The sequence below is a fragment of the Neofelis nebulosa genome, chromosome 15, assembly GCF_028018385.1.
Source record: "Neofelis nebulosa isolate mNeoNeb1 chromosome 15, mNeoNeb1.pri, whole genome shotgun sequence".
NCBI classification, from domain to species: Eukaryota; Metazoa; Chordata; class Mammalia; order Carnivora; family Felidae; genus Neofelis; species Neofelis nebulosa.
In genome coordinates, this window is record NC_080796.1 from 4267770 (window position 1) to 4294287 (window position 26518).

The 26518-nt window shown below is 39.4% G+C and overlaps 1 protein-coding gene and 1 long non-coding RNA gene across 2 annotated transcripts; one reads left to right on the forward strand and one right to left on the reverse strand.

Annotated features, from left to right (window-relative positions):
• Positions 1–517: 517 nt before the first annotated feature.
• Positions 518–8469, forward strand: LOC131495947 (uncharacterized). The gene is made up of 3 exons (XR_009254193.1): positions 518–737; positions 6806–6850; positions 8228–8469. It is a non-coding gene; the product is annotated as an uncharacterized LOC131495947 (long non-coding RNA).
• An 11324-nt stretch (positions 8470–19793) lies between these two features.
• LOC131496461 (poly [ADP-ribose] polymerase tankyrase-1-like) lies at positions 19794–26028 on the reverse strand. Its single transcript, XM_058702020.1, has 4 exons — positions 25530–26028; positions 25006–25399; positions 20171–20285; positions 19794–20009 (listed from the first exon to the last, which is right to left on the reverse strand). Exons 1-4 carry the CDS (start codon positions 26026–26028, stop codon positions 19824–19826), a joined length of 1194 nt encoding a protein of 397 aa, XP_058558003.1. The 3' UTR covers positions 19794–19823.
• Positions 26029–26518: the final 490 nt, after the last annotated feature.

Genomic DNA, 26518 nt, shown 5'->3' on the forward strand with positions numbered 1-26518 from the left:
TGTCATCTACTATCTCCCCTAGAGATTGTTGGTCTCATGATTCCTCAGTGTCAAATGCTCAGTTTCTTTGAGATAATAAGTGAAATGTACAAGAGTGGTGAAAGAAAATGCTTGAAAATGTCTTTGAGGGATGGTTTAGTTTTATATCTGTAAACAGGTTTACTAAATATAAGTGTGTATATATAATGGTATCCTGAAGCATCCTGTCAGTACAGCCATCCCAGAAGACAGCAAGTATTATTTGTTAAGCCATGTACATCACTGATAGCCACTTATTTCCCTTCCCTAATTTGAATTGTTAGGAATCCCCCTGGAAACAAAAGTATTTCTTTAGAACAGTTTTAAAAGTACAATTTTAGATAGTAGGTGTGCTCTGTCACATGTTCAGTGCTAAAACACTGTTCAATGGCAAATGCTATTTACTATTATGGAAACTTAAAAAAATGTATGTCATTTAGGAATGATTTAGGGAAAAAGAAAATGTATTTGTGTTTTTTAATCTTCACAGGAGTAATGAGAGACTGTCAGAGAGCAATACAAAACTTCTTGTGGAGAGACAGCAGCACCAAACTTTACTCAGGACCCTTACTATGAGCCCAGGCCTGGAACCACCTTATTGTGGACATTTTGAAAATAATTTAGTGCTCAATGGAAACTTTACTCCAGGAGGAAACTTAGTGATTCCTACCTTGAACCCACGGCCGTCATATGACTACTGAGAGACTTCCTTGTGGAAGGTTAGTTATATTATCTGTTTTACTTTGGGTTTCAGATATCTGATATAATAGTTACTTTTATTTTGGTGAAATTCTGAGTTGTTTAAGTAACTAATACATACGAAGTAAAAGTCATAATTATATGTGCTAAGAAAGAACTGAGGTAAAATTATATATATATATATAATATAATATATATAATATATTATATATATAATATTAATATAATGTATATAATATATATTATAATATAATATATAATATATATAATATTAGTCCCTTGATCTCTCATTTCTAAGAGATACTTATTTTTATTTTATTTTACTGAGAGAATGAGTGAGTGCATGCAGGGGAGGGGCAAAAGGAGAGGAAGAAAGAGAATCCCAAGCAGGTTTCATGCTCAGCACAGAGCTGAATGTGGGGCTCTGTCTCAAAACCATGAGATCATGGCCTGAGTCAAAATGAAGATTTGGACACTAAAAACAACTGAGCCACACAGATGCACCACAAGAGACACCTAGTATTAACTGTATTCAGTAAATACAACTAAACTGACCCATGTAAAATTTCCTGAAAAGCTTTCATTTAAATTTGATTTTAGAAAGTAAATGTGATTGCCTGCTAACCATAGGTACACTTAGATGCTTGGACTTATTTTCAGTTGGCAGTGGTTCATAAACATTTGAACGTTTTGTTATAATCCAGTTTTTGCACCCCTGTATGTCAGTGAATGTTCGTCCTCCAAACACTTAACGACATGAATGTTTACTATTTAAAAGAATCCATGGGGGTGCCTGGGTGGCTCAGTCAGTTCAGCGTCTAACTCTTGATCTCAGCTTAGGTTTTGATCTCAGGGTCATGAGTCCAAGTCCTGCATTGGGCTCTACGCTAAGCATGGAGGCTACTTAAAAAAAAAAAAAGAATCCATGGTAAGTCCTTTTTATGAATTAAATCAACTTGTAACACTAAAAAGATTAATTTCTCTTTTAAGTTAAAATTTTGCTATTTTCTTACACGAGAATACATCTTTAATTGCTTTCTTATTTATGGCACTCTTTTTTCTTTTTCCTTTTTTTTGACTTATACCACCTTTGTTTCTATTTTTATAAAATATCTTGATGAGTGATTGTAGAGCATTTTATAAATAGCTAAATCAAGCAAATATTTGAATTTTTAAAATGAAACCTTTTTTTCTTCAAATGAGTTCTTTGCCCCTTTCTCTTTTCTTTTTCTGGAAGCCCTTGAATGCAAGTATTATTACACTGGATGTTGTCACACAGGTCCCTTAACCTAGCCTCATTTTAAATTTTTTTTTATTTTTTATTTTTGGCTTGGATGATTTCTACTACCCTGTCTTGCAAATTGTTGATCTGTTCTTCTGCATCTTCTTATCTGCTGTTGATTCCCTCTAGTGTATTTGTCATTTCTGTTATTGTATCCTTCAGATCTGATTGGTTCTTTTTTATATTTTCTGTCTCTTTGTTGATGTTATCACTGGATCCATTCATTCTTCTCCCAAGTTCACTGAGCATCTTTATGACCGTTACCTTGAACTCTTTATGAGGTACATTACTTATCTCTGTTTCACTTAGTTGTTTTCTTAGGTTTTCTCATGTTCTTTCATTTGGAATGTACTCTCTGTGTCCTCAGTTTGTCTGACTTCCATGTTTGTTCCTAAAATGGTTCCTATCAACTTTTTCTCTCTTTCGAGTGGGCGTTGCTTTTGAACAATGTACGTTAGTTATGAAGTCAAGGAAGAAGAGAATGTTTCTGTAAGTGTTGTCTAGTCATTTTTCTTGGTGGAGCTGTGACAGGTGACACTGGGTAGGTGGCAAGTAACCCTGGTCTTTTCTTTCTAAATTCAGAACACAGGAGACAGGGAGATGGAGATAAACTTAGTAGCTTTATTACTAATACACACTAACAAATTGGAGGATATGATTTAGGTTATGTTAGCCACATTGGGCTTCCTCCCAAATTGGGCACTTCCCCACACAGTTGTAAATTGAGGAAACAAATGCTTGACACCCACCCCGGGGGCAGGGTGCTTACCACAGAGCTGAGAGCAGACCCAAATTCATGTTACTGTGGGCAGGCACATCTTTTCAAAGAGGAGATTCAGAAACACATCAGCACTGCTTAGCTCCTTCTCCCAAATTCACCTGTTAGGTAAGTCTCCTTTCCCGTCGGGAGGGAGAGAGAGATAAGTCCACATGTGAGAAGTGAAGATTCACCTATAATTTCCGACTGGATTTAAATTATTAATAAAGTCAATTGTGTCTTTTGTACATACCAACGAATGATGAGAGGTTAGGCAGAAGCATGCTAGATGGGAAAGAGAAATCTGTGTTGGGTTTCAAATTTTGCTATAAATAACCACACCATGGGTTCACTCATTGGTTGATTGATGTTGATAAACCAAATTTTCTTTGGAAAGAATAAATAATGCTTTCAGGAAGAATTTCCTCAGTTTCAGCTTGCTTGCTTCACCTAAAGATTTTCTCTTTCAAGTTCTCTGTCCTGTGGTTTAAAAAAGTTGTGCTTGGCGCGCCTGGGTGGCTCAGTCGGTTAAGCGGCCAACTTCGGCTCAGGTCATGATCTCGCGGTCTGTGAGTTCGAGCCCCGCATCGGGCTCTGTGCTGACAGCTCAGAGCCTGGAGCCTGTTTCAGATTCTGTGTCTCCCTCTCTCTGACCCTCCCCCATTCATGCTCTGTCTCTCTCTGTCTCAAAAGTAAATAAACATTAAAAAAAATTAAAGAAAAGTTGTGCTTAAAAATTGACTGCTACTAAAAGAAGTTAACATAATTTCTGTTCCTTTATTTTCATTCATGACTTTAAAATTTGTAATTTAGTTAGAGAGCTACTATTGTGTACCTCATACCTAAGCATTACTGAACCACATGACAAAGTTTTATGTATTCATTTTCTCTGAGTCATACTTAAAATACACGTATTTTTCCTGACTATGAGGAAGTAACTGGCATAGAACTCTAGGCTTGGTAAGACCACAAGTGTATTCCTGGTCTGCATCTAGTTGGTTTCATGACCTCAGGCAAAGTACACTCTCTCTGAGCCCTATTTGTCTATTACGCAAAATTCGGGATTTTGACTAAATTAGTGACTTTTATACCTTCAAAATAATTTTTTTCAAAGAATAGAACGTTGCTTTTTGCTTTTTGCATTAAACTGTATTGTGTAAAACAGAGAGAAGTAGAGCTGTCTAACTAAAGGAGAGATGGAGACTACGGCTGTGACTTCCTTGTCCCTCAATCCTGCAGTGTCCCCAACCGAACCTTAGATTTCTATGGGCCATATTTGAATGTTAACAGTTAATGAGAAAATCCTTCTAATTAAAAATCCTTTAAAAATGTTCTTTGAATTAAAATTTGCTGATATATAGTTTTTCTGTGTATAATTTTCTCACCCTCTTATATTTCTGATCAATGGAAAGGTATACATAAAAGTACACATGTGTTCTTATTCATGGACTTGAAAGCTATTTTCACCATCGAAACACAGTTTTTACTTAGATAAAAATATAAAGGTCACAAAGGTAAATATTTAGGAAAAAAGCTTTTGGGGAAAAGATGCAACATTACCTTGGTAGCTCCTTAAGTCATGTCATATAGAAAACGAGGTTTATATTTTATATCGTATTTATTAATGGTAATATAAAATTGTTTGAATAAAGCCTTCTCCCATCATCTGGTATTGAGTTATTAATTTTATAAGTCTGGTATAGTCATGTTGTCCCATTCATTTTATAAGGCCTGAATATAATGCTACTGTCAAAAAAGTGTTATGGTTCCTCAAAAACTTAAAAATAGATATTCATTAATTCCACTGCTGCGTATTTACCCAAAGAAAATGAAAACACTAATTTGAAAAGTTGTATGCATCCCTATGTTTATGGAAACATTGTTTGCGATAACCAAAATAGGGAAGCAACCTAAGTGTCCATGGACAGATGAATGGATAAAGACAATGTGTAATATGCATACAATGAAATATAGCTCAGCTATCAAAAAGAATGAGATCTTGCCATTTGTGACAACATTGATAGACCTAGAGGGTATTATGCTAGGTGAAATAATTCGGAGAGAGACAAATAAATACTATCTTATTTCACTTACATGTGGAGTACAAAAAAAAAACAAAACAAGTGAACAAACAGAATCATAACTACAGAGGACAAATTGGTGGTTGCTAAAGGGGAGGTGGGTAGAGAGGTATGGGCAAAATAGGTGAAGGGGAGTAAGAGGTACAAATTCCAGTTATAAAGTAAATAAGTCACAGGAATGAAGAATACAGCATATGGAATATCCTCAATAATATTGTATTAATGTTGTATGGTGACAGAGGGTAACTACACGTATGGTAGCAAGCTTAGCATAGTGTATACAATTGTCCAATCTGAATTTGTATACTGAAAAACTAGTGTAACATTGTATGTCAACTATACTTCAATTATAAAAAAGGTATTAGGGAAAACAGTCTTTGAAAATATTGGGAAATATGTCAGCCAAAACATTTGTCCTCACACCTAAATTTGTAAAGACATTGGAATCCTTATCACCACAGTGTTGATTATGTCCTGTACACTATTTTGGAGCCTGTTTGGGGCATTCAGGGAGAGGCTACCTTGTCTAAGAAAGATCTAAATAAGAACATTCTAGACAGGAACAGTTGTAATATACAGTTGACCCTTGACCAACATGGTTTTGCACTGTGCGGGTCTACTTTACTTACACATGGATTATTTTTGGATACTGTACAGTACTGTAAGTGTATTTCCTCTTCCTTCCATTTTTCTTAATGTCATTTTTTGCCCTAGCTTATTCTACTGTACGAAACATGTATGAACCGGCTGTTTATGTTACCGGTAATGCTTCCAGTCAACAGTAGGCTATTAGTAATTAAGTTTTGGGGGATGAAAAATTATATACAGGTTTTTGACTGTACCCCACCCCTGTGTTATTCAAGGGTCACCTATAGTTTTAAATATTCGTACACATTTCATAAGTAAGTGGATAACCATAACTTTAATAAGTCAAGTGTTTCAAAACTTGGTCCTAATTTGGAGAAAGGAAACAAAGTTACAATTGAAAATTGTATATTGTTTTCCTTATCTCTAATGGAGAAAGTTATACATCAGAAGCTAACTTTGAAAACTGTTGTAACCCTCTATTTTTCCTTTCTTCAAAGAGATTTTCTGAAATCTTTGTGTGCATATGAAAAGAAATAAGTGTTTTAGTCATAATACAGATAGCAAAATATTTTTACTCAATTTTTTGCCAGTAGAATTTCCACATGACAGTAAGACAGTCCCACTTTTTTCATTTTATATGTATTTAAGAGTCAGTCCTGAAAAATTAATAGCAAAAAGCATTCCTTCAAATTTTGTTTTTCTAAAAGTGAAAAAATGGAAAGCCCATTTTAAGGAACTATTCATTAAGGTAAAAAACTGATTAAACTTTCATAAATGGCAGTTTTTCTAATCATTTCCAAGTAATAATTCAGTATACAATATGATTCTTGTTTAAACTTTTTGTACCAGTAAGACCAAACATCACGTTTCAGAGATTATACACATTCAATAGATCAATATTGATTGTGCTTTTTATCACATTCACTTAAATAGTATTATATATATATGTATATATATATATATACATATATATATAATATGCACATATTATATGTATTAGTATAATACACATAATGTATTATATATATAATATACACATATTATATATATGTATACACACACACGTGTATATGTATACATATATATAATACATATGTATTATACATACATATACACGTGTATACATATTCACGTGTGTGTGTGTGTGTGTGTGTGTGTGTGTGTGTGTGTGTGTATGTATCTGTTCTCCGTTATCTAAAACTAAAATAAAATAGGTAGGAATTTATTTTATTCATGTGATAGTTTTTCTATTTAAGCAATCCCTAACTTTGGTTTAATCTCTACAAGTATTATTTCAAGACCACATGTCGTAAGCTATATATAATTCTTACCATGTCTTGTTTACCTTACACATTCTAAATAATATTTGGCTTATTTCAGATGCAGCGGGAGTTGGAAAAAGAATAACCAGAGCACTAGAAGAAGGTATGTTGCCAAAATGTATGAAGTTATATATCATTGATTTCTGAACTAAACTATAAATAGTAAATGTCATCCCTTTCCATTGTTTGGATAATAGATACTACATTCACATTTTTTGTACATATCTAATAAAAAATGTAAAAGCATGAGCATAATGAAGAACACAATTCCTCCTCATTTAGTCCTCATGTTTCATAGCTCTTTTAAAATCTCCCACAAGTCTAGGGGCACCCAGGTGGCTCAGTCGGTTGGGCGACTGATTTCAGCTCAGGTGGGTTCAGGCCCCACAGAGGGCTCTGTGCTGAAAGCTCGGAGCCTGGAGCCTGCTTCAGATTCTGTGTCTCCCTCTCTCTGTGCCCCTGCCCGCTTGTGGTTTGTCTCTCTCTCAAAAATAAACGTTAAAGAAGTTTTTTCAATCTCCCTAAGTCTATATATCTGTTATTATTTCTGGCGACAATCTTCCTTCACTGGTGCCATCCCTGTGGAACTGTCAACCTGCACAAGTCTCAGAAAAGGTGTGCTTTATCAAATTGTTGTTTCTGCTAGTGATAGAAGACCCAAAAATCCAAAGTCGTCTTAGTAATGCTTGGTTAAGTAATTAGAGGTCATATAGCTGTCACTTGACAGGTAACGGGTTTCAATCTTCACTCATTGACTTTGTCATTGCTTTTGCCCTCGGGTAAAACTTCAAATTCCTTAGCATGGAATGAAAACACCCAAATCAGTTTGCTTCTTGCCAGATGATTCAGCCTTGTCTCTCACTATTTGCCCTACTCTGCTGCTTTGCTCTAGCACCTTGTCAAACTAAACTACTCATAATTGCACAAGTGTTCTTCCTCACTTCTAGCTCTTTGTATGTGCTTCTTCCCTCTACCTAGCATACTTTTTCCTTGTCCTTCAGGTATCAGCTGACATATCACCTTCACCAAAGAGCAGACAATATTGACACAAAACTGGGATGTCCCTTCCGTATGTTCCAGTAGTGCTGTGTTTTATACCTGTCACTTACATCTGTTTACTTGGCTCTGTTTGGAAATGCCTGTTTGATTTTTCAGTTTATAGTTTATGATTGTTCAGGGTGGACTGTGTCCTCATCTTGTAATTTCACCTTGTAATGAAAAAACCAGAAACTCTGATATGTATCCACAATAGCAATTAATTCAGTGTGCAACCCTGAGCAAAATATATTTAATACTAATCTTGGGTTTCATATTGCAGTTGTACATAGGTATTTTTCATTTTTCTTAACATCATAAAGGCCCCAACTTTCTTTTTGTCTTTTTCTTTTTTTTTTCTTTTCTTCTTCTTTTTTTTTTTTTAATCACTTGTAGTTGAAAATTATTTTGGAGAAAGAAAATAATTCTTTCTTTTCCTTTTCAGCTGCTACCGAATTTGAATGAGGATCCTGTAGAAATCCTTTAGTATCTACTGATGATTCAATTCTAAATCAAGATCCAGTATGGAAAGCGTCACGAGAATATGTACAGATTTTGAACAAAAATTATACAATTTGAAAAATAAATAGAAAAAATTTACTGGATGCTTACAAAACATTTTCATTGCTTCCCAATTGAACACACTATACGGCAAAATCTTGATTAAAGGAAAAAGTTTTTGTTTCATATGTGTGTAATGAAAATCTTTATAATATTTTAAACTATGTTTCTTGGCATCTCATTAACTTTTAAGCACATTTTGTACGTGGAAACCAGCACTAGAGGGTTTTACATACATCAGACCACTCCACTACCAGCGGTTTGAACAGCACCCAAACAACCAAGTTGTCATTAATACTTCAGTAGTGTTCATGGATGGCTTTTTGTATTTTCCAATTTTTATGACTATATGTGGGCCTAAAGATTTAGACATTATGTTGATATATTCCTGCTATGCCTATTGCCAATGTGTGTACATATTACAATTTTTTTTATACTACCATAAAACCTATCTATAATTTTAATTGTAAACACTGATTCGTAGCTCTTTCCACATGGAGAAATAAGATTTGCCTAAGGCTTTTCAACTTTTCTATTTATTTATTTATTTATTTATTTATTTATTTATTTTTGATTTGCTTTTTGGAAACAAAGTTAGAGACAAGAAAAATTAGAGAAAACAAAACAAAAAAACCTCCCCCCCCCCGCCCCAGAGCCATTTGCAAGTAAACTGCTAATGGGATGCCTGATTCCTGTAGCATTTAAATCCTACAAGTCAGTACATTCCACATAACTACCACACAACCTTCACAATCAGAACATTAACTCTAATACACTCGACTCTTAAACAACGGGGTTAAGGGCTCTGACCACGCCCCCCCACAGTCAAAAAGCCATGAACAACTTTTGACCCCCAAAGACTTAACCACTACTACTACCAGTAATCTTTTGTATATTATCGTATCATACTATATTCTTAAAGTAAGCTACAGAAAATAATACCATGAAGAAAATTATAAAAGAAATTACATTTCCAGTACTGAAAAAAAAAATCTGTGTGTAGTCAGTGCACCCATTAAAACTCTTTTGTTCAAGGGTTCAGTATAATTCTATCATTTATTCCTCATAATTCTCTTTAAGTTTGGTCACTTATCTGTAGTATACGTTATACCAAGGAAGGTCCTGTTTAGAGCCATATATTGAATTGTGTGTCTTGGTCTCTTTCACTCCAGAACAGTTCCTTTGTCTTTCCTCGACTTTCATGACTTTTAACCTTTTGACGGGTAAATTCCAGTAATGTGGAATGTCTTTCAATGTGGATTTTTCTTAGGCTTCCTTATGGTAAAATTCAGACCATACATGTTTAGCAAGAGTATCACTACAACCTACTCTTTGCATCCTATCATGTGACCTACAATTTTGATTTGTCCCCATACTGGTGATGTTAATGTTGGCCACCGGAGGTAGTATCTGCCAGGTTTCTCGCCTGGAATGTTAACTTTCCACTTTCCAATTATTTAGTATTTTATGGGGAAGTACTTTGAGACATGTAAATATCTCCTTTCTCAGACACCCTGTGCCAGGCCACCTCTTCTGCAGATGACTTGCCCCCCTGCAGGTTCTGAAAACCCCCACTGGGCTATTCTTCCCCTGTGCAGATGCCTCCCTACCCTGTTCAGTCTGTGATACTTCATTATTCTATACCATTCACTTTTCAGGGATGCTCTCACTTGAGCTCCAACACTGTGCAGGGTGACTGTCCTACACATAATGCCTTCCCCATTCTAAGCTCTAACACCTCACTCTGGACCCCCACAACTCCATGCCTCTGTTTCTAGGACTGGGAACTAAAATGTTGGGGATGAGAAAGAAGAAAGGAAGAAGGGCTCCACGGGTCTTTTATAATCAACTTGGCAAGCTCTCCAAAGCCGGTTCTCATTGGAATTGCATCAAATCGGCCAACAGTTTGTAAGGAAAGACATTTCTTATACTGATTTTTCCAAACAACTAGTCTTTTAATTATCTAAGCTTATTCCCCACAATATATTGTTTCTTACTCGAGTGTTTTTTCTGCAGATTCTTTTGGATTTGGTACATGCAGTGACATATAATCTATAAATAGTGGCATTTTTGTTTCCAATTCCTAGAGCCTTCATTTTTTTTCTTTCCTACTACAAGAATGACGTTGAGTAAATGTGAGGATAGTGAGTGTTCATGTCTTCTTGAAATTGCAGCATGTAAAAGTAGTTTTCTATAACTATGTAGATAGTGGGGTTTTTAAAAGTGTGCGTCTTTTATTAGTCTCTTAGTTTGCTCTTGCCGTTTACAACAGATCACCATCCACACAGTGTCTTAAAGCCACACGCATTTATCTCACATTTTTATGGGCCAGAAGCTAAGCAATGGCTTAGCTGGGTCCTTTGTTCAGGTTCTCACAAGGCTGTACTCAAGGTGTCTGCTAGACTGCGCTTCCCCATTTGGGTGCTTCAACGGGGAAGAATCTGCTTCCAAGCCCATTGAGTTTGTTTATAAGAGAATTTCCTTGTGACCGTATGACTGGACTCATTTCCACAGCTCTTTGCCAGTTGGAGGCTAGTTGGAGGCTTAGGTCCTAAGCGTTCCCAGACACTTGTCTTAGTCTTTTTGGGCTGCTCTAACAAAATACCATAGGCTTATGAAAAAAAAAAAAAAGTTTTATTTTTCACAGTTCTGGAGGCTGGGAAGTCCAAAATGAAGGCACTGGCAGATTCAGTGTACAGCGACGGCCTGCTTCCTGGTTCATGGACGCTGGTCTTCCTGCTTGGCACAGGGCCAAGGGAGCTCTCACAGCCCTCCTTTATAAGGGCACTAATCCCATTCATGAGGGCTCCACCTTCGTGACTTCATCATTTCCCAAATCCCCCACTTCTAAATACTATCACGTTGAACATTAAGAGTTAACACATGAATTTGGGAATTTGTGGGGACACAAATATTCAGCCTAGAGCAAGGCTGTTCCTTGTTCTTGGCCACGCAGACTTCCTCAATACGGCCGCTTAGTTTAGGAGGCCAGCAAGGAGAATGTCACTTCAGCGAAGGCTCAGTCCTCCTTGAAGGGTGTTCACGTGATTAGATCAGGGTTGCCTAGCATAATCCTCCTTTGGATTAACTCTGAATTAACTGAATTAATTATGTCTGCAATTTTCCTTTACATGTGCCATATTCTAATAGCTAGAGTCAAGTCACAGATCTTAAGCGAAAAGATTTATAAAGAAAAGGTGACAACACTAAAGGGCAGATATTATGGGGTCACTTAGGGTCTTTCTGCTACAAGTATATTAAGGAAGTTCCCTTATAATACTAGTTTTCTAAGTTCTGTCATGAATGAATATTGAATGTTAAAAGATGTTTATTTCACATCTATTGAGATAATTTTTTTAACTGTTTATTTTTGAGAGAGACCAAGCAAGCCAGCAGGGGAGGGGCAGAGAGAGAGGGAGACAGGATCTGAAGCAAGCTCTGCACTGACAGTGGCGAGCCCAATGTGAACCCCACGTGGGGCTTAAACTCACATACTGTGAGATCATGACCTGAGCCTAAGTTGGATGCTTAACCGACTGAGCTACCCAGGTACCCTGAGATAAGTTTTTAAAATATTTGTGAATGGGGGGAGGGGCCAAGATGGCGGAACAACATGGAAGTTTTGTGTGTGTGTCTCCCATCCATGAAATACAGCCAGGCCAACACGAAACCATCCTACACACCTAGAACACTGATCGGAGGACTAACACAACAATCTGCACAACCCGAACCACAGAATTCAGCAGGAATTTACCCCAAAAGAAAGAGCATGAAGAAACCACAGCCAGGGATTTAACCAACACAGGTACAAGCAAGATGTCTGAACCAGAATTTAGAATCACGATAATAAGAATATTAGCTGGGGTCGAAAATAGATTAGAATCCCTTTCTGCAGAGATAAAAGAAGTAAAAAATAGCCAGAATGAAATTGAAAATAATATAACTGAGCTGCAATCCGGATGGATGCAGTGGCAGCAAGGATGGACAAGGCAGAACAGAGAATCCATGATATACAGGACAAACTTATAGAGAATAACGAAGCAGGAAAAAAAAGAGGGAGATGAAGGCAAAAGAGCATGATGTAAGCATTAGAGAAACCAGTGACTCATTAAAAAGGAACAACATCAGAATCATAGGGGTCCCAGAAGCGGAAGAGAGAGATATAGGGTTATTAAGGTTATGTGAGCAAATGATAGCGGAAAACATTTACAAAACCTGGGGACAGACACAGACATCAAAATCCAGGAAGCACAGAGGACCCCCATTAGATTCAACAAAAACCGACCAACAAGGCATATCATAATCAAATTCACAAAATACCCAGGCAAGGAGAGAATCATGAAAGCAGCAAGGAAAAAAAAAAAGTTCCCTAACCTAAAAGGGAAGACAGATCAGGTTTGCAGCAGACCTATCCACAGAAACTTGGCAGGCAAGAAAGCAGTGGCAGGATATATTCAGTGTGCTGAATCAGAAAAATATGCAGGGGCGCCTGGGTGGCTCAGTCGGTTAGGCGTCCAATTTTGGCTCTGGTCATGATCTCGCAGTTTGTGAGTTCGAGCCCCCTGTCGGGCTCTGTGCTGACAGGTCAGAGCCTGGAGCCTGCTTCGGATTCTCTGTCTCCCTCTCTCTCTGCCCCTCCTCTGCTCATGCTCTCTCTCTCTCTCTCTCTCTCTCTCTGTCAAAAATAAATAAACATTAAACAAATAAAAAAAATAAATGCAGCCAAGAATTCTTTATCCAGCAAGGCTGTCACTCAAAATAGGAGAGAGAAAAAGTTTCCCAGACAAACAAAAATTAAAGGAATTTGTGACCACTAAACCAGCCCTGCAAGAAATTTTAAGGGGGACTTTCTGAGGGAAGAAAAGATGAAAAAATATATATACATACATACATACATACATATATACATATACATATATGTATATATGTATACATATACATATATATATATATATATATATATATATATACTAAAAGCAACAAAGATTAGAAAGGAGCAGAGAACTCCACCAGAAACTCCAAGTGTACAAGCGTCATAATGGCAATAAATTCATATCTTTCAGTACTCACTCTAAATGTCAGTGGCCTCAATGCTCCAATCAAAAGGCATAGGGTAACAGAATGGATAAGAAAACAAGGTCCATCTATATGCTGTTTACAGGAGACCCAGTTTAGACCTAAAGACACCTTCAGATTGAAAATAAGGGGATGGAGAACCATCTATCATGCTAATGGTCAACAAAAGAAAGCTAGAGTAGCCATACTTATATCAGAAAATCTAGAGTTTAAAATAAAGACTGTATCAAGAGATGCAGAAGGGCATTATGTCATAATCAAGGTGTCTATCCACCAAGAAGACCTAACAATTGTAAACATTTATGCGCCAAATGTGACAGCACCTTAATATGTAAATCCATTAATCACGAACATAAAGAAACTCATCGATAGTAATACCATAATAGTAGGAGACTTCAACACCCCACTCACAGCAATGGACAGATCATATAATCAAAAAAAAAAAATCAACAAGGGAACAATGGCTTTGAATGACACACTGGACCAGATGGACTTAACAGATATATTCAGAACATTTCATCCTAAACCAGCAGAATATACGTTCTTCTCCAGTGCACATGGAACGTTCTCCAGAATAGACCATATACTGGGACATAAATCAGCCCTAAGTAAGTACAAAAAGATTGAGATCATACCGTGCATATTTTCAGACCACAACACTATGAACACTATGAAACTCACAGAGCTAGACAAATCCATGTAAATCTGCTCAGTCCCCATTTGACAATCCTTTTTGTGGCAAACATTCACATTTGAGGAATCAGAGTTTCAGGGATATAGTTTGGAGAGATTTCCGATAAAGGTGAAGCTTTTCCCCAAGTTATACAAACTTGCTTGTCTTCTGTCAGTGGTATCAGGATCCACTGACATCCGAGATGTCAACATAAGGCATCACTGCTCCAAATGGGTCACTAAGGAGATGGGCTCAGAACTCCAAGAGTTAAGCCTCAAATGAACTTTGATTACTTAATATTAAATAGCCCATGGTCTTTCTCCTATTATAAAATGCTAAATTTTTATCTTAACTGTTAGGAAGCTCCATATGAAATTTTATTGTCAATTATAATAATCCTGGGACCCTAATATGTATCTACTTCTAAAAAAATTGTTTGTATTCTAGTTGTATTCCAGTTTCCACTGGAATAGCTACTTACTTTATATTTTAGGCAAACTATAAATCGGAAATAAAAATATAACGGCTTATCAATAAAAACTCAAACACTGATTTATACAGATCATTTTTAGCATAATGAAAGTGACTACATTATTTGCATTTTTAGGGAACAATGCTGAGGAGAAAGAGAATATTGTCTGCAATAGGCATAACCTATTCAACTGTAACCATGATTAATCTAATACAGTTTGCAAATATTCCAATAGGAATATGATTATTCAAATTTTGTTTCTTTTAATGCTTATTTATTTTTGACAGAGAGAGACAGAGCATGAGCTGGCGAGGGGCAGAGAGAGAGGGAGACACAGAATCCGAAGCAGGCTACAGTCTCTGAGCTGTCAGCACAGAGCCCCACACGGGGCTCAAACTCGCAGACAGCGAGATCATGACCTGAGCCGAAGTCGGACGCTCAACCGACTGAGCCACCCAGGCGCCCCAGGAATACGATTATTTATAGTATACAGAAGGAAAAAGTGTCTTGTTTTCAAACTAACTTATGGGGCACCTGGGTGGCTCAGTCAGTTAAAAGGCCGACTTCGGTTCAGGTCATGATGTCATGGTTTGTGAGTTCAAGCCCTGCATTGGGCTCTATGCTGACAGCTCAGCCTGGAGCCTGCTTGGGATTCTGTGTCTCCCTTTCTCTCTGCCCCTCCCCCACTCATGCACGTGCTCTCTCTCTTTGAAAAATCAATAAACATTAAAAAAAATGAATAGAATACAAAAACAACTTAGAAAGTCTAACCTGGAAAATTCAATCCTATTCCGAAGACACTAACATAAAATACAAAATATATATTATAAATTAATATGGATTGCCTTGAAACCCTTGAAATCTTTATCAAAATAGACCATAAAACAGAGGCGACTGGGTAGCTCAGTCAGTTAAGCATCTGACTCCTGACTTTGGCTCAAGACATGGTCTCATGATTCATGAGTTCAAACCCAGTGCCTCCTAGGGATTGTCTCTCTCTTTCTCAAAATTAACTTTAAAAAAAATTACCAAGATTTCTTTGTGTCCAAAAGAGATCTGATTAGCACAGTCTAATATATATATATATATATATATATATATATATATATGTATAAATATATGTGTGTATGTTTTTGTGTATATCACAGAAATATATGATATATATATGTGTATATATGTATACATATATATATATACATATATATATACATATATATAATAAAACAGTAATTGTAAACGCATTGCTTATGGAGGCAAAGTAGGTGACTTGAGTAAGTGAAGAACCTAAGTGGGGACAGTAGCAAACTGGAGACACACATACCTCATATAAAAAGGTCAGCCGCTGAAATGCATACCAAACAGTAGTATGGGCTCAAAGTACCAGGTATGATTCTATAAGAAGTGTCTGATCCAGATTTCTGCATGAGTGTCATAATTTTAAATGTTGACTCAATTTATGGAGGAAACGAAACACATCCAGGGGACAAATTTAGTCAATAGCCCACGGGTATTTTGGTTGTGCATAAAGCAAATATTTGTATGTAAATCTTTCCTGAAGTATCAGTATCACGTTTTAGCAAAAACTTAGGCCCCGACATGTAATAAAAATTGCTATTAAGACTCATAAGAGGGTAGGGGAGCCTGGGTGGTTCAGTCGGTTGAGCGTTGGACTTCGGCTCAGGTCACGATCTCACAGTCCATGAGTTCGAGCCCCGCGTCAGGCTCTGGGATGATGGCTCAGAGCCTGGAGCCTGCTTCCAATTCTGTGTCTCCCTCTCTCTCTGCCCCTCCCCCATTCATGCTCTGTCCCTCTCTGTCTCAAAAATAAATAAATGTTAAAAAAATATTTTAAAAAACAAGAAAAAGGGGCGCCTGGGTGGCGCAGTCGGTTAAGCGGCCGACTTCAGCCAGGTCATGATCTCGCGTCTGTGAGTTCGAGCCCCGCGTCGGGCTCTGTGCTGACAGCTCGGAGCCTGGAGCCTGTTTCCAATTCTGTGTCTCCCTCTCTCTCTGCCCCTCCCCCGTTCATGCTCTGTGTCTCTCTGTCCCAAAAATAAATAAAAAACATTGAAAAAAAAATAAAAAAATAAAAATAAAAATAAAAAAATAAATAAAAAACAAGAAAAAAAAAGACTCATAAGAGGGGAGCCTGGGTGGCTTAGTCACTTGAGCATCTGACGCTTGACTTCAGCTCAGGTCATGATCCCAGAGTTGTGGGACTGAGTTCTGCATCAAGCTTGGCACTGAGCTTGGAGCCTGCTTGAGGTTCTCCCTCTCTCCCTCTGCCCTTCTCCCCCACTCACACTCTCTCTGTCTAAAAGAATCACAACAAAAAGACTCGTAACACCCACTTTAAGAATTTTTCCAACGCTTCTTAAAACCGCAATCTATCTGTGTTTAATTCTCCCAGACTGTTAATCAAATAGACAAATTAGTTCACAACTATGCCGAAACTAAATTATGAAAACAATTCCCAACTGCATTGTCACTAACTACATTTCCATGTTTAAAACTACCATTTGGATTATACCAGGGCGATATGAATTTAACAGACATCATAAGACAGTCGGTCACATAGCTTCAACTAATAAAGAAGATTGAAGATTTTATCCTATTGCAATCAGGAAAACACTGCTTGTAATAACCAAATGGCTATGAATATGAGAGAGAGAGAGAGAGAGAGAGAGAGAGAGAGCAAGCATGAGCGAGTGGGGGAGGGGCAGGGAGAGAGATTCTCATGTGTCTCTGCACCATCAGTGCAGAGCCCAATGTGGGGCTCAAACTCACAAACCATGAGATCACAACCTGAGTGGAAGTCGGTCACTTAATCAACCGAAAAACCTGTGTACCCCTGCATTCAATAGTTAGCTTTTTTTAATTTTTTTTAAATGTGCACTTTTTGTGGAAGAGAGAGAAAGAGCACGAGCAGGGGAGGGGCAAAAAGAGAGGGAGACTACAGAATATGAAGCAGGCTCCACGCTTTGTCTAAGCTGTCAGCACAGAGCCCAACACGGGGCTAGAACTTGTGAACTGTGAGATGATGCCTGAGCCTGAAGTCAGACACTTAACCGACTGAGCCACCCACACACCCCAGTAGTTCTTAACCAAGAGTTGTAGCACAGTCTCAAAAAAAATATTTCTAAATATCCATGTCTATGTATACATGTTACTAGATTTACTCAAACTCTTCAGGGGAGAGTTTAGGCTTGTTAAAAAAAAATTGAAACTTCCCCAGGGCACGGGGATTCACCACCACAATTCTAGCTGAGAGGTGGTGCAGCAGACAATCACATCAGTCTCATCTATGTGGCCAACTCCCTCTATCATTTAAATATTTAGCCAAAAAAATGACTTATCAAAACTGCATTTAATTTCCCTGAGCAGAGGTAGAACAGGGACTAAATGTAAAGTCCAAATGCAACTTGATTGCATTACTTTTAAACTTCTTACTTCCAATCAAGATATTCTAGATTTCAGAGCAGAGTTTAGACTCTTACCTAAGTGGCTGTTTCTGCCAGAATAGGATTATATGACAGTGAATTATTTGTTCTTTTTTCTCCTTGACCACTTAATCAACCACCTGTTCACTGCCAATCTGATTTCCTCTGAGTCCTCCTACACTTGGTCTCTAGGCAGGTTTGCAACTCACTCTTTCCCTAAGTAACAATTATTCCCCTCAAACATTGAAGACTCCTTGACTAAACGTATAAACTGAAGGGGAAAAAAAAACAATAAAACAAACAACCTCTTCTTGATATTTTCTCTCACTTGTCAAATTTCCAAATTGGCCCACTTAGTTCTGACTGCTCCCTCCTTTCCCCTTTTTTCTCTTAAGCCTTGGCCAATAAAAGATAAATCCCATTTTTATAAATCACTTTTTTATCAAATAGGAACTTGTCAACAGCAGCAATATTTTTTATTGTAAAATGCATTTCTTTTCTTTGAGTTTTAAGACAAAGCCTAGGGCAAATTTTGCTTTCCTGTGTTGTTTTTCACTAATAAAAAAAATTGGATGGGAAAAATATTTGAAAAAAAATAAGTTTTACCTTTAACAAATATATTGTTTTCATAAATATTTGCCATAAATACATAAAACAAAGCAGTATTCTCTGTTTCTTTAGAAGTATCCTTATTTAAAATGAAATCGTAGGGGTGCCTAGGTGGCTCAGTTGGTAGAGCATCCAACTTTGGCTCAGGTCTTAATCTCATGGCTCATGAGTTCATGCCCTGCATTGGGCTCTGTGCTGACAGCTGGGAGCCTGGAGCCTGCTTCAGATTCTGAGTCTCCCTCTCTCTCTCTGCCCCTCTCCCCCTCTTGTTCTCTCTCTCTCTCTCTCTCTCTCTCTCTCTCTCTCTCTCTCAAAAATAAATAAAAAATAATAGGAAGAAAGAAAGAAAGAAAGAAAGAAAGAAAGAAAGAAAGAAATCTTAGATAAATAAGTTACTGCCAAATATTTTCATTCAGGGAACCCTTGAACTTCCGAATACGTAAAATTGACCCTGCCCATGTCAACCAAGGGTGTTCCTCTAGGGGCTTCAGCAGTGAGAGGTAATGCATGTCAAAGAAAAGGAAGGTGGGCCAGCAAGTGTGGCCATCATCTACTCCCCATGTACAGCTACAACCCTGCTGAGGAGCTACACAAGGTTGAGCAGGAGCTACTCTCTGAAGTGGGACACCCCAACATGGTACATGGCTGGCCGAGTGGCTACCAACACAAGTAGATGCCTTTGCTGGATGTCCAGACATGACCTGACCCCAATGTCCTCATCTTCAGAGCACCGGGGCCTGCAGTGCCCAGCACCTGCAACCTGTTGCTTTCTCCTCCCGCTTGCACACATCCAAGCTCTCCCTGCTGGGTCTGGGTCTCCATTCCTCCTCCCACCTATCCCCAGCAGCACCCCTTGCCTAAGCCCCTGCATAGCACCCAGCCTCCATCGTCGCCTCACTCCCCTCTAGACCTTTAGTCCTTTATGGGCTCTGAGACTACCATCCACTTGTAGGCACTAATGGAAACATTTTCTTTCTGGGGTGGAAGGGTGGCTGGGAGATACAACTTTGCCCTTTCTGTGGGCACTACTTTTTTCTAGCCCTCCCTGACTTGGCATTGGAGTTATTTCCATGATGAAAGGGCCTGATATATAGAATTCAGTGAGTGAGTATGTGTGTGCATGCGTGCATGCGTGTGTGTGTGTGTGAAATAAAACATTTTGTGGCTAAAATATTCACGTGTATATATAAAATTTCAAATAATGTATAAATTAGTTCTTTACCTTATTTCTTGCTTCAGTATTCGCATTGTATAGCAGCAGCTTCTCTATTATGGATATATTATCACCAAAGGCCGCATAGTGGAGAGCAGTGTTGCCACTCACATCCCTAATATTTGGATCGGCACCATTTTCCAATAGTATGTTTACACATTTCTCTTCCTGGCACTGTACGGCCTGTCAGTGATATGCCAAGAAACAGAGTGTAAATTCTGAGAATTTAAAGTAAGCATGCCACAGGTTTCACCAATTCGTTTTGTTTCAAGGCAATAATTTCATTTTCATTCTAAGTAATGACATCAAATCTATCTCAGGCAGACATAGCTGGTACTACATACCTTCATGAGAGCTGTCCTGTTTTCATGATCACAGAGGTTAAGATGACATTTCCTCTCTACTAGGAGGCTCACCACTTCTGGATGGCCATTGGCACAGGCCAAATGGAGAGCAGTCCTAAAAAAGTGAGAGGACTTTTTAGGAAATGATAGTGCACTCTCTCAAAACTTGCAGTTAATTCAGGAAATTGTAAACATTAAGTAGCATGTTATTCCTATGCCTCCAAAACAAAGATTCAGTTTTCCTCTGGAGAAAGTACAATATTTAGTAGTGATTACTCATCACACTAATAAAAGAGTGGCCTGTTTGAAGAGAAAGAGCATGACCTGGGGATTCAGCTCCACTTGGGTTTGAATCCTAGTTTAACTCTGTCACTCACTAGTTATTGCTTAGACTTATCCTCAATGTCCTCAACAAAAGGGGATAAAAATAGTAGTTGTCTCGTGTCATCTGGCTAGCTCAGTCTGAAAAGCATGTAACTCTTGATCTCAGGGTCGTGAGTTTGAAGCCCCACGTAGGTGCAGAGATTAGTAAAAAAAAAAAAAAGATAATAAAATGAAATGAAATGAAATGAAATGAAATACTGAGTAGTTATCTCACAAGACCTCGTTGTGATGCTTAAATGAGGATCTATGCAAGTATTTAGAACATTTCCTAGCACAAATAACATCTCAATAGTTGTTGGATAATATAATTAAATAACATCTCAATAGTTGTTGGATAATATAATTTTTACCATTACTACTGCTTTACATAAACAACACTTCAATTAGGTACCTTGATACAATTACACCTACTTTGCAGATATGTTTTAAGGATTAGCAAGAATACTGCGTTTCAATGATTCTAAGATGCTCATTTTGTCACATTTTAATATCTCTGATATTGGAATGCAATTTATAACTCAAAATGTCTTACAACTGTAAATGGCAGGACTTTAAAAAAATAATTGGCATATAAAATAGTGGGACACCATAGAATCTTGGTGCCTTCCATTATGTGAAATGATGGTATATACAATAGGTCTATTGCAGTTCTAGTCATATGATTGGCACTTAAATAAATTTTAGTTCTGAAAAGCATTATAGGAAAAGAGGACTAAATTAACAAAAGGAAAACATTTTTTAAGGACTCCTTACTTTGCTTCTCAAGAAAGTTTAAGCCACAGGAAACTCAGGATTCCAATGACTAGGAACAGCTCATTTTATTAGGTATTGAGGTCTACAGATTGTACGAAAATCAAGTATTTCCAGTGATCAATATTAGTACCTACTACTATCGTAAATTTCAGAAGGGCAGGTAAAGGTTATCTTTTACAATTTCCTATATTCAGAAACTTTGACAGGAAAGAGGAAAACTTCCCATTGAGAGTAAATCCTAATACTTCAATGTAAAATTTCTCATCTTAGGGGTGCCTTGCCGGCTCAGTCAGTAGAGCATAGGACCTTGATCTCAGGGTTGTAAATTTGAGCCCCACGATGGGTATAGAGATTACTTAAAAATAAAATCTGGTGCAGAGCCTGCTTTAGATGCTCTGTCCCTCCTCTCCTTTTCCCCCTCCCCCTGCTCATGCTTTCACCCTCAACAATAAATAACACTTAAAACATAAAGTAAACAAGATAAAAGCTGGGGCACCTGGGTGGCTCAGTCTGTTAAGCGTGCAGCTCTTGATCGGGCTCAAGTCACGATCTCATGTTCACTGGCTCAAGCCCCATGCTGGGACTCTTGGAAAAGTGTATTGGAAAAGTTCCTGCTTTCAGCACGGGGCCTGCTTGGGATTCTCTCTCTGTCCTTCCATTGTCCCCATCCCCACCCCCACCCCATCCTTCTCAAAAAATAAATAAATAAACTTAAAAAAATAAAATCTTTAGAAAATAAATAAATAAAATTCCTCATCTTGCTCATACTGTGCAAAATGAAGTCTTTGTGAACAAAAGGATCTTGGGTAGAGTATGTCCGCTAAATAATATATGTGCAGGTTCTAGGTGATAAATAAATGGATGGAAAGAGTGGATAAATACATTTGGAGAGTTCAATATTTTTAAAGAAAAGGTATATAAAGGAAAGCATACTTCTGAAACAGTAAATAATCACTTATATCTGCTAAGTCTTATTTTTTTCATAAGCACACAACTAATATATTTTATTTTCATGATTAATATAAACCATTTACCTATTACTCGTAATAAAGCTACCTATAACAGAAAACATATGTATATGCTTAATATATGCATAATAAAATCTACAAGTGCAAATAAAAATACTCCCTTTACTTCTGAAGAGGCCAAAAGTTGTCCAAATATGCCAATCCTCAAAAATCATTTTAATTAACTCACTTTTCTTATTTTACATCCAAAAATATTTTTTAACACAAAGTGAGAAATTATTTTTATGTATATAAGATCAATATTCTTGCTCTTCTCCAGGATTACTTCAACGACAATAAACCCTTTCTGTTGATAATAAACTTTTAATAGGACCTTTATACACCTTTTCCTGTAGAAAGCACAGATTTTCTTTGAAGGCAAAGAAAAATGCATGTAAATACAAAGGCTCAGAAATAACAAATGTCATCCCATTTTGTGCATATTTGGGCTTAACATAAAACCGTAGTCTGCTTGTGTGTACCTATGATCACACTGATTTTTGTTCTCACTTAATGATCAACTAAAGCACAGCTCTGCATCTCTGTGTATATCTATTATCTATGCCACTTTCAATGATCACATATCCATCTTATGGATGTAATGACATTTACTTATAAAAGCCATTATACGAGTTCTTCTTAATACATTGCTATTTTAAATAGTGCTGAGAAAAGCAAAATGTATGTCATTTATCTCTAGTGATTTCCTAAAGATATTTTAGTAGAAATAAAATTGATGGGTAAAAGGAATACATATTTTTAAAATGTGGTACTTACACGAAATTGTCTATTGGAAAGTTGAAAACAACTTAAACTTTAGCGGCAGTATAAGCACCATCACTCTATTTTCACAAAGGTTGTAGATGGAAAACTGTATTTCAGTCGCTTTTTCACTTAAATTTCTTTTTTCCCAGGGACACTATATTTCCCTATGTCCACTGGTCCCTTGTAGATATGCAAAGAAATACTTTGCACGATTTCAAATTACAGGTTTTTGTTCATTTTGATTTCAAAGACTTCTCTGTAAAACGAAGATAGATTCTGTTGTCTGATACAAATATGTTGTAAATATTTGCAAGTGCATTGTCTTTTATTTTAATAATATTATTTTCTGATAGAGGCTTTTAGTTTTTTATGTTGCTAAATCAATCTCCAGAATTCTTGATATAAAAAAATATTTTTTAATATTTATGTATTTTTGGGAGACAGAGACACAGCGTGCAAGCAAGGGAGGGGCAGAGAGAGAGGGAGACACAGAATCTGAGCTGTCAGCACAGAGCCTGAAGCGGGGCTCGAACCCACAAAGCACGGGATCATGACTCCCAAAGTCAGACCACTTAACCGACTGAGCCACCCAGGGGCCCCATTTTTTTTTTGAGAGAGAGAGAGAAAGAGAGAGAGAGAGAGAGAGAGAGAGAGAGAGAGAGAGAGAGAGAGAGGCAACACAGAATCCCAAGCATGCTCCACATTGACAGCAGGGAGCCCGTCGAAGGACTTGAAAACACGAACACATGAGATTATGACCTGAGCCGAAATCAAGAGTCAGAGGCTTAACTGACTGAGCCACCCAGGCACCCCCCAAAAGTCTTGCTTTTCAAGTCATTCTTAGGATGGGTAAATAGGCATTTGTAGGATTTTTTTCTGTTACTTTTCTTATTTTGCCAATTAAAATTTTTAAATTGACATCCCATCTGGAACTTAATTTAGGGAGATAAAATTCTAACAAGTTTTCTCCAAATCGGCTGTTTCTCCACTACTTACGAATAGTTCACCTTTTCCTACTAATATGAAATGTCACCAGTATGAAATTCTAAAGTCTTATGTATATTTGAGCGTTGGTCATGTTCTACTCTGCACCACTCCTTTATCTGTCTTTTCAGCTGTGTGTAAATGAATAATTTGTGGAAATTTCAGGTATATTTTGATATCTGGAAGGGCAAATCTACCTCCTATATAAAAACATAAGTTCTTAGGTTAATTCCAGTTTGTTAACATACAGTGTTCTATAAATTTCAGATGTACAAGATAGTGAGTCCAAAACTTTCCTTAATGACATCACAAGAAGAGCATGTGTAGCTCAAAATTCTTAAAACCAGGATGCTTTCATTTGCTTTACCTAACACTGACAAATACAGGAAGGGCACACATTTTGAGAAAAAGGAGTCCTCCTATTCAGAGCCATCTTCCACTTCAAAATGTCCTTCCAAGGTCCCTCAGGAAATAGCACACATACCTAAGTGTACACAGACATAAACTGGATACTGGATTTTGTCCCAAGAATTTCTAGCCCAGAAGTTGATTACAGGAATTATTTCTCCCATTATGCACTTTTCTGTGACGTTATGGTATGAAAATGAGTCCATTACAAACAACATGTTGTCGACACTTAATTTCGTGTGTATTACTATTGAAATTTGGGTAAATCACGTCAAATTTGAGAGTCAAGTGGTCTATTCAGGAATTACGGGGTACGTGCCAGGGCAGCTGAAGACTCTGTTTTTGCCGCTCACGCTGTTGGCCTGGTGCTAGACCACATAGGGTTCCCACGACCGAGGGGCAGCGGGACCTCAGGAGGGAAGAGAACCCAGCTCCCCGAGGGAGGGCTCGGATGCACAGGTAGAGCTAGGCCAGGTGTGCTCTTCTCCCAGGTCCGTCCCGCCTCCTCCCTGCCAGCCTCCAAGCCCCTATTACCTGTTCATTTTGTCTCTATCATCCACGCCATTTTCCGCGAAGAACAGAATCTGCTGCACTTGCGCTGCGTTGCCCACACAGGCAGCCTTGTGGATCTTTCTGAGATCTCTGTCTTGGACATGGTAACCCAGCAGCAAGTTGTCAATTCCATTGTTCTTCTGCCCAACGCCCCTGCCCTGCCTCTGCAAGCCAGAAGCGGAGCCCAAGGGCGACATGCCCTTCTCCCTCCCGAACCCCCAATTCCTCTTCATTGTGAAGCCTGCGGGCTCCACAGAGACTTCACCCCGCCCTCCCTTTCCACTACCCCCCGAGCCCAACACTAGCGCCGGAGACAGGCCAAACCCGCCTGGCCACAACACCCCAGCAATGAGGATCCGCCTTTTGGTAGCTGCCACTTCTCAGTAACCGGCAACAAGCAATACCGCCAGACACAAGCGCGCTTGCGCACTTCAGAAGAGGCATCCACTGCGCATGCGCACAGAGGCCTAACTGTCAACGGTAACCAAAGCTCCGATGCCCCCCACCCCCCCCCCAGGCCCAGCGCCGCGCAGCGAACAGAGAGGAGGGGGCTCCGGTGGGGGGTGAGGCGGGGTCCAAAGCCGCGGAACCCAGCGGGAGCCAGCACCTCTGCTCGCCACGCTCGGGTCTCGCCTCGGCACCCTTCTCGCCCCACGCGCGCCTCCCGAGGGGCCCCTTCCCCGCGCCGCAGCCCAGGGTGCAGCCAGGCGGCCGTGCCTGCACCGCGGGAAGGGGTGGAGGTGGGGCGTGAGGCGGGGATAGGGGCCGGGCCGGGGCCGCGACGCCCGCGAAGCCTGGAGCCCGCTGCAGCCGCCACCGGATCCCGGGATGGGACGAGAGACTGCGGCGGAAGCCAGCATCTCCCAGCCTGGGGCTCCGGGGGCCGCGGAGCCAACGCCGCCGCCGCCGCCGCCACCGCCTCTGTTGCCTCCGCTGCTGAGACCAGGCTAGAGATGGGTGAGTTGACACTGGCGTCACGGGGGACCCGCGCCACAGCCCCTCCATCCACGCACTCCTAGCCCTCCGCCTTGAACTCCGCGCTGCCGGCACAATCCCCCCCCCCCCACGCTTTCAGGGCTCCCACAGCCCCCTCCCTCCCTGAGCATGACCCTAGGGGCGGGAGCGGGAACCCCGGGCCCGGGGGTTGGGGGCTTCGATACAGGGAGGTGGGGGCCGGATGCCAGGGAGACTATTGGGCTCCCACTCCCACGCCCAGGCCCAGCGTGGCACTGTGAACGGAGGGGGGGCGGCTCCGGTGGGTGGTGGGGCAGGGTCCGGAGCTGCTAAGCCAGGCGGGAGCTGGCACCTCTGCTCGCCGCGCTGAGGCCTGCCTTTGGCACCCCTCTCGCCACATACGCCCGTCCCAGGTGGCCCCTTCCCCGCGCCGCGTCCCAGGGTGCAGCCTGTCCGCCGTGCCTGGACTGCGGGAAGGGGTGGAGGTGGGGCCGGGACGCGGGGCTATGGGCCGGGCGCGGGGCCGCGATGCCCGCGATGC